This window comes from Lactuca saligna, chromosome 9 (assembly GCF_052625555.1).
Source record: "Lactuca saligna cultivar CGN05327 chromosome 9, ASM5262555v1, whole genome shotgun sequence".
Lineage (NCBI taxonomy): Eukaryota > Viridiplantae > Streptophyta > Magnoliopsida > Asterales > Asteraceae > Lactuca > Lactuca saligna.
Window position 1 is genome coordinate 174,794,162 of NC_136425.1, and position 9,592 is coordinate 174,803,753.

Consider the following 9,592-nt stretch of genomic DNA (forward strand, 5'->3'; position numbering starts at 1 on the left):
TATTTGTCCTTTTTTTAAAACAAAAAATTACTTATAGGTTTCCAAAAAAAATTAATTTCATGGTGGCATCACATTTGTAGAGAGGCGAATTTGAAAACGTTTTAAATTATAAGAGAATTTTAAGATATAGCAAGCAATGATTTATCGGGCTTAAGTTGTCTGGGAATGACGGAGAAGAAGAAGGTGGGCCAAGTAAGAGAGAGGTTTTGTTGGTGATTTTATATCACTAATATTATTTAAGTGTAATGGGGTTAATTTGTTGATCAATGTCACTTTGACAATTATCGAACAAATTAGTATGGTGCGGAGTGCACATTTGTTTGATTTTGTCATTGATGAAAGTATAATGCTATTTAGAGGCGAAGCCCGTGAACTGATGGGGGTTCGGGGGCAGCGCCCCTGGGAGCGGGGTCCAAGGGGCTTTGCCCCTGGCTGGGGTCGTGCTGCCAGGTCAGCGCGAATTTTTTTTATTAGTTATGTTACTATATAAAAAAATGTCTCAGAAATCCATATTTTGATAAAAACACTCGGTTTTGTGATCCATTTATAGACTCGGTTTTATGGTAGTTTATGACAGGTAATATGGCCGTTTTTGGATAGGAAGTTATTTATATATAACTACCATATGGCAGTTTTAAGACAGAAAGTTAGTTTTCTGTTATATATGATCAATTTCGGATTTTTTTTTGGTACAGATTCATAACATCTTCTTCATTCTATATTCTAGAAAAATAGTGAGTTTCATCCGATTAGAGATTTTGAGTGTACCCTCGGAATGCTTTAATCTGAAAGTGTTTCACAACTCTCACTGATCCAAGTATATCTATACCCCGAATTTCTAACAGGTTCTTCAAAATTAAGAAATTAAAGTGTGATTTATTTTTATCCATATGGACACTACACCAACGCCAATGGCATGCACAACCTACAAACCTGTTATAGTTAGTCTTTATAGCCAAATCGAACAAAAAGTTATGTTGAGTTGGTCTAATCAAAACTAAAGTGGCTAAATCAAGATACTTTTGTGGCTTCCATGGTCATCTAAGTCAAAACTTTGAATTTGAAATGACTTTAACATATTGTTTCTTTTAAAATCTTTGATTTCCATACAAATATAAATCTTTTGGATTTAAATATCATTGTACGATATGGAATGTTATAACTTTAATAAAAGGGAAAATGACTTAATATGGCAATATAGTTTTGATTTTTTACACATTTAATCACTAATGTTTGTTTGTACATCTTCGAATATTTAACTTGTTTTTTATACACATTCAGTCTTTATAACTGCCTATTCCAGGTTAAGTCAGAAAAAATGACTTAATAGGGTAATATAGTTCCCAATTTGTGTATATTTAGTCTTTAATGTTTTCTGTTGCAAAATAAGTGTTTGTTGTTTTTGTACACATTTAGTTTTTATAATCAATTTTTTCAGGTTTTGTTTATGACATCTTACGTGAGACAATCATTAGTGTTCTCATATATATGGCTCGTCCCTCACGTATATTATAACCTAATTCACAAAGCGATCAAATGATGTTGGTGTCCTAGTTTTCTCTAACCAAAAGATGTATTCGGCTTCAGTTTCATCTATCTCCATAGTAAATAATGAGATTGTTTGTGATTGTTTCCTCCATAATTCCTTGGTATATCTATTTTGACTAACTTTCTGCAAATAGGTTTTTGTTCTTTTCAAATTGACATTCTTTCTTACCCGGCTAATTATCTTTTTTTGTTACCGGAAAAACCAGGTAAAAAGTGCAAATTTTGACAATGGGTTGATAAAGAAAATATCAAACAGAACCATGTATGACACTAATTAATGAGGGAGGGGTTTTTATACGTTTCACGTATCAAAACACCTCATTAAGGATTGTCTCACGTAAGATGTCATGAGTAACATCTAAAAAAACCAATCATAATGACTGAATGTGTACAAAAATAATGATTTATTTTGTAACAAAAAATATTAAGGACTAAATGTGTACAAGCAGAGAACTATATTATCATATTAAGTTATTCTTTTCGGTTTAACCTGGAATAGTTGGTTATAAAGGGTTATAAAGATTGAATGTGTACAAAAAAAATAAATAAATAAATAAATAAATAAATAAATAAAAATAAACAAATTAAATGATCAAGTATGGACAAAAAAAAGTCAATGACTTAATGTATATAAATTAAAAACTATATTGCCCATTAAGTCATTTTCCCTTAATAAAATCAAAACATATAAAGAACCTTTTGGATTAATTTTATAGCATAGTAGTTTCAATTATGTAATAACTCATGAAAAATAGGTGAAAAACGATGATAATAGATTGGAATTGGTTTTGTTACTAAGTTTGTGATGATGGTTAGTTGAAAGCTGCCAAATTTTACACAAGCGATGATATAATTTGATGCAGTAGTCACCAATCAAAACTCCTATGTTAATTTTTAAAACGAGAGCAAACAGATTGTGTAAAAGCGTGGCACTCAAGTTAAATTTACTTTCGTTAAAATAACGAAATTTGGGTAACTTTTGACACATTTTTCTTTAAATTATATGTTTCTTCTTAGTTGTTTTATATTCATTGTTGAATACTTGAATACCCTAATGTGGGGTTCCCATGGATTAGTGGTGGCCCTAATTGAAAGTTAGCACGCTAACAATGATCTCTAGGAATATATATCTTATAGAGGGAATTCAAACAAAGTCAATATTAGCGTTGTTATATGTTTTAACAAAAGAATGTTATTGCAAACGTTTTTGTGATGCTGCTCATGTTAACAAGTTATTTTGAAGCATGTTTATGATGAAATAAATATTTCTAGTGGCATAAACTTGAGTTTTTATTTGTAAAGCATATTGTAGCGATATATATGTTGTTTATTGGTTATTTTTTTATGAGAAATTCTACCAACTATAATTATTAATGTATATAGGTGTCAAAGCTTCTTCGTGTTGATTATCCTTGGGACTTTCATCTAGAGTAAGGTGAGTTCATTTTGATTTCTTAAATTGGATGCACACAAAATTTGGTTTTTATGCAAATTGTTTCTAAAAACATCTATATGTTATTGAAATGTTGAACATGCTATAAAATGTTATATATACCATTTAAATTTTATGTAGCCTTATGAAAGTTTTATAAGATTTATGTAGCCTTGTGGAAATATACAAACACGTATACTTGTTTTCAAAACAACCACTTGAAAACCATTGTTATATGTCGATTTTCATAACTTGACAAATTAATCATTATAGAAATGCCAATAAAACTCATGGAAGGTTCAATTTTTTGCAACAAAAAAAAAATGCACTATTTTTACTAATTTATACAAAAAATGTTTCAATCGTTTTACAAAATTATAGAATTGACACATGTAACGATGTTTCCAAGTTATATATTAAAATGTGGAATATTATATAAAAAAATTACCACTTTTATTACATAAATTATAAAATAACCTTATACAATTTAATCAAACTCAGAAGATCAATATATAAGAGCCCTGTTTTGGATATAAAAACTTGAAATCAAAATCATTACAACTTAGAATAACAGCAATAAATTGAGACTAAGCTGACAAATATGCCCAATTTTCATTTCCACCATATATTTACAATACATTTTCTTTCATAAGTCAAAGTCAAAGTCAAGGTCAAAACTCCCAGAAGTCAACTTGAGCTCACCCATAACTTCATACCATCGAACCATATATCCCACATATAAATCTGCACCAAAACATAAAATCATTGTTACTTAACTAATAACCTAAAAGTCAAAGTCAATGTCAATTGACCATTCTCTTTCTTGACATATTTCAAAATGCAAAATGACATAGATGCCCCTCCCAACAGCTCAATAACATCTAAGTTTTTTGTATACTTAAATCTGTTTTTTTCCATAATCCCATATTCGGGTATTCTTGTAATTTTGCTACTGATTTTGTATTTGAATCTCGAAAATGTGAGAGACCCTTCAGGGGTAAATACGTAAATGTCAAAATAATAAGTTATATCATATATATATCATACCACTGCTGATTCTTCCTGAATTCAGTTAAAACTGGATATATATTCTCGAATGCAGTATAAGTCTCATCTCTAACCTGAAATTGCATAACAAACAAGCTATAAAAACATATATATATTTTTTAAATAACTTAAAGAAATTAACAATCAAAATACCTTAGCCCCTGTTAGAACAATTTTCCCTGAAACAAAAATAAGCAGAACAATTTTGGGTTGTTTCATTCGATAAATTAATCCCGGGAATAATTCTGGTTCATACTGTATGAGAAAACAAAAAATAAATAAATAAATTGTTAAAAACAACATAAAGCTTTCTAGGGCTATTTTCACTGATGAGGATGAAAAGGGTATTTATGTCTTTTGCGCAGAAAAAAGATCAAGATTCAAGAGCAAGTCTTTGGTGGGGACAAAAAGTGGACTTTTTGGTTTTTTTTTTATATTTTATAAACTTACACTTGAAAAGGCACCATGAGAGTATGCAAGACCTTCAAGTCTAATTGGAAATTTGACATCACATGACCCCACAATATTTTGTATCTTAAAATCCTAAAAAGCAAAATAAAGAAGTTAAATATATCAAAAAAGACACAGGTAAAGATAAATAGACCGCATATACAAATAATAACAAAATTAAAAAGAATACCTTGAATTTTGCCGGGAACCCGAGTTTTTGAATAATCCGAGCATACTAAAGAAAATAACATATGCATCATAGATTTAAAAAAAAAAAAAAAAAAAAAAAAAAAAAAAATTTAAAAAGGATGAAAAATACATTGCTATTTTATGACTTTATCCCTACATAAAATAACAATACCTTCCTTGCTGCAAGTTTTGATTGTTGTTCACTCTTGGCTCCTGTACAAACCTGACACAATCACCATTAAAACATTATATTATTTTTATGTTCTTCATAAAAATAAATAAGTAAATCTGATTCTACATAATGTTTTGAACCCAAAAAAGTTCAAAAATGCAAAAGTTACCATCTTTCCTGAAGCAAAAATTAGGGCTGTTGTTTTTGGTTCTCTTATCCTCATGATCACAGCAGCAAAACGCTTAACAACATTAACAAGAAAAAAATGTGATTAGAAATTAACATTTTCTATGATCAAGAATCTGTAAATTCACTTGAATAAAAATTATAAAAACCATAACTGAATGATTACAAGAGTACCTTGGGGTTATATTCGGCATTACGAGCTTGTAGTGCAATAGCTTTAAGATCTAGTTTGCAATCCAGATTGACTGTAGAAACAATGTTCCTAAATTTACAGATATGACCTTCTGATTAGCTTATATGATTGCTCAAGAAGGAGATTTTCGTCATTTTGATTATTGTATGAGCTATTTAGTATTTAGCTATTTATCAATTTAAATCTTGAATGTTATTAATTTTTGAAGTTATAATTAACTGGTAAAAGTCTACTCTTGTTAGAAGGATTTATAAGTTGTAATTAATGAAAGTTGTGGGGGTATGTCTGGAAAGTGCATAGTTCAAGGACTGAGTTGCAAGTTAAGCTAAAGTGAAGAACCGTTTTAAAAAGTATGTAAAGAGGGGGGAAATCGCTAAAATTTCTTGTTTCTTTAGTTTGTATGTTTATTTTTGTTTGAATATGTCGTTGAACTTGGTCAATTAGAGAGAGAATATAACTTATTGATCAAAGTGCATTTTGGGTATTATGTTAGCAATTCCTTCTGTTAAATCATAAACAAATTGTTAGTAGATATTTCAATTTATGAGTTAACTATTTAACTTTATTTAACTTGAAGAACATATATACATACACTAATTCAACTTCCATAAGTAGCCACAATTGGAAAAAAGAATCAATTCAACTAGCAAACTGCATACACATTGACATCCATTAAATCACCCACAATTGATCATCTTTTTTTTTTCAACACATTTACACACCAAACTGTGCGTGTTAGCAAATCAATACGACCAAAAAGGTTGAAAATTCTGCACAAATCACACCTACTAGATTACCCGATCATTATAACAATGAAGAATACACGTAGAGATGAATCATAACTAGACTTACTGAAGAGTAGGAACAATTCCAGATGGATGCTTGGTGAGATCAACTGGTTGACTACCCTCCATTACTTGATCCGCCATTACTCGATTTATCACAAATCGCTACTTAGATCCTGAACCAAAAACAAAATCAACCTAAGAATATCTCCTATGAAATCGATTCAAAAGTTAGGTTTCTGGAACTTCGAAAAATAGTTTCACGAGCTATATAATCAACTCATCATCCATGTACAGATCATTTAAATACGGGTATAGAACTTGGATCTCGTAACCAAAAGCAAAAATTCTGAAGAACGGGTTCTAATCAGACCTTTACAATGCGAAATTCCAATTAGGGTTTCTTCAATCTTTTGAAGCTTTAGCTGAATCAAAACGAAGATATGAGACAAAATTGGTGAGATTTGACAAAAGGGGTTGGACAAATCGCGGTGAAAATTTGAAAAAACCGATCTTTTATACGAACAGATGATTTTATAGCTTTCTATGGAGAGAGATTTTGTGAATAAAGAGGGAGGGGAGATGGGAGGTATGTGAAGCCGGTGAAGATGTGATGCAAGGATATTGGGGCGTGGGGTTTGTTGTATTTATATGATTCCGCAAATACCCTTTTGATGTGTTTGGCTTTGGGGGCATAATGGTAAACTCCAAAAAGAAAGTATACACTGACGGGTTGTCATGTGATTGTCGTTGAAGGACGGATGGAAGACATACACGTGGTCAGGAAGCTACTGTGATCAATATATAGTTTGACCTACAGGCCCATTGGCTTTGAAGGCTCATTTGTGAAGAAATCGTATATTGGGCCTCAAATAGCCCTTTCCAAATTAATGTTGGGTTGATCTTTAGCAACGGGTCTTGGAATGATATGTTATATCGAGTAGTCTTTTGGGGTCCAATCTTTTTATGGACTTGTTTTTATACGGTTTGATTTTTTTGGTTTGGTCTCGCTATATGGTTATTTTAGTAAGATTTGGTTTTTTCTTGTTTTAGTTCGATTTTTCTTTTTCTAGTTTTAGTTCATAACATTATCTAACTTGTAAAACACAAACATATCATTAATATTAAAAAAATTTAGAAATATGAAGATATTATTAAATAACATGTAAAAACATAAGTTCATAACATGAAAGGGGCATAGGTTCATAACATAACCAACTTGTAAAAAATTAGACATAGGTTCATAACATTAAATAAGTTGTAAAACTTGTAACATTCTAAATTCAAGACTATAGTATTAAGTTAATAAAGTAAATAAATAGATGATGATTTATTTAAATAAATCATTATGGGATAATCATATCATTAGTTGATATTAAATTTAGAAAGTTAAAAGTGAAAATAACAACATTTCCAAGTCCAAGGGCCAAAAGTGCCAAGTTGACAAAGTGAGTTGACCAAAGGGTTGACTTAATTAATGGAAGGGACTATAAAAGTTATTTAATGGATGAAGAAGGGCTTCTTATGTCATAACTTAAGTTAAAATCACAAATATATATTAAGTGGGTTTTGACCAAAATGAGGGACCAAATGGTATATTTTAGGAAATAAGATGCACCTATTCTCATCATATAGAGATAGAGCAAGATTGAGCTCTACCATTTCCCTCTAATGATGCTTTTCATCTCTTTGTATTCTAGAGTTTGATTCAAGTGGAGATTTGATCATCCAAGCAAAAGGCAGAGGAATCAAAGGCTTTCGAAGTATAACTTCTCCTCCTCTAAATCTAATTTTGAGTTTATGATTGGGGTTTAACCCTAATGTCGAACTTGGCTTCAATTAATGATCAGAGTTTGGTTTTCTAACCTTCCTTAAGTAGTTTTGATGATTTCAATCTTAAACTAATCATTTCATTGATGGTTTCGATGATTTGGGTAAAAGATCACCAAGAACCTTAGAATCCCAAATTAAGAGATTTTGTGTTTGAATGTGAAATTTTGATGGATTCAATGTCTTGTATATGTTTGACAATGATAAACCCAATTGAAATGCTCAAACACATCTATAATGGTAAAATGTTGCATACACATAGATTTTAGGTGATTTTGGGGAAATTGTGATGAAAAAAAATGAAATCCTTTTTTTTCGACCATTTGAAGAGTATATGATACTCATAAACATGAGTTGATACTGTTAGAATTATTTGAATGCAAAAGCATAAAGATTTAAATGATTTTTAGTTGCATTTATGGAATATTTAGCCATAAGGGCATTTTGGAAAATCTATTGATAAATACATAATTATTGACATCTAAGAAGTCATTGATATTCATGAAAACAAATTAACATTCTAGATATGTTATTGCAACATTAACATGAAGGAATGCTAGTGAAGTTCTAGCTATAGGGATTGTTTTGGCCCAAGGGTAATTTAGGAACATGGAATGGAAATGAGGATTCCATAGTTACATTAGGTACTTACAGTGAGATTGGTTATGGTTGTATGTACTTAACAACATCCGATGATGTATTAAATGATCTAGGAATAAGGCATATTGGTTAAAGAGTGTTGTTGAGTAATTTGAGTTATTCACCCTTTCATTTGAGTGTTTGTAAGAATTATGAACTTAACATTTTAACTAAGGACTTAATGAATTAAGTTGAATATTTTGACATGATAAAATGCCCTCTAGTAGTGCTTGGAAACCTTTATATTTGTTATAAATGGTTACCTAAATGACCAAAACTATCCAAGCAAGTTTCAGCCTCAAAAAATGAGTTTTTGGTGTGTTTGGGCTGCCTCAGGACGCGACTCGCGTGGTCAAGCACGCGACCTGTTAACCGAGGTCATTGTCTCAATAAAAATACACCAACTAACCTACGTAGATAGGGTAATCCGGGTCGAATCCACAAGGAGTTCATGGCTAAACTTTGTGTTAAGTAATCAATGAAATAGAACTAATACTTACAATTATCACAAACAAATATTTAAACAAAGAGTAAACCAACAAGCTTGGAAATTTATTAAGTAAAATGAAACTCTTAATGAGAAAAGTAAGGTACTCCCGGTTCAGTTGTCAGACAATTCAAATTCACACACTTTCTTCCTTAAAATCCCAGTTCAGTTACTTAAATGCCATTAGGGTTCATTATCATGTAAAACATGGTGTTAGGTACACCATATGTTATTCAACTAGTTATCTTACTCCCTAGATCTATTTAGATTATGAACAATTAGTAAATTGGTAATAGAATGTCTTGCAACTACCTATTACAATATTAAGCATTCAATATCACAAGTTTGAATAACACATGTGGCTTCAACCAATTGTCTTTGTTCCTAAACTATTGAACTTGGAACAATTGGTGAATTGGCAATGCACTATATAAACCAATTCCAATCATTATCACCAAAAGATTAACACATGTGTTATTCCAACTTGTGATATTGAATGCTTAATATTGTTGGATTCAACCAATTGTCTTTGTTCCTAAACTATTGAACTTGGAACAATTGGTGAATTGAAAATGCACTATTTTAGTTATGAAATCAAACAAATTCATACAACTCAATTCCAATCGTTATTACC

The 9,592-nt window shown here is 30.6% G+C and overlaps 1 protein-coding gene across 1 annotated transcript; it reads right to left on the reverse strand.

The window, feature by feature from the left end:
- Positions 1-3,485: 3,485 nt before the first annotated feature.
- LOC145016472 (TATA-box-binding protein-like) lies at positions 3,486-6,619 on the reverse strand. Its single transcript, XM_078974779.1, has 10 exons — positions 6,376-6,619; positions 6,070-6,178; positions 5,199-5,286; positions 5,008-5,079; positions 4,839-4,889; positions 4,668-4,712; positions 4,478-4,570; positions 4,181-4,282; positions 4,028-4,101; positions 3,486-3,724 (listed from the first exon to the last, which is right to left on the reverse strand). Coding segments are annotated over exons 2-10 (603 nt in total). The 5' UTR covers positions 6,147-6,178; positions 6,376-6,619; the 3' UTR covers positions 3,486-3,723.
- Positions 6,620-9,592: the final 2,973 nt, after the last annotated feature.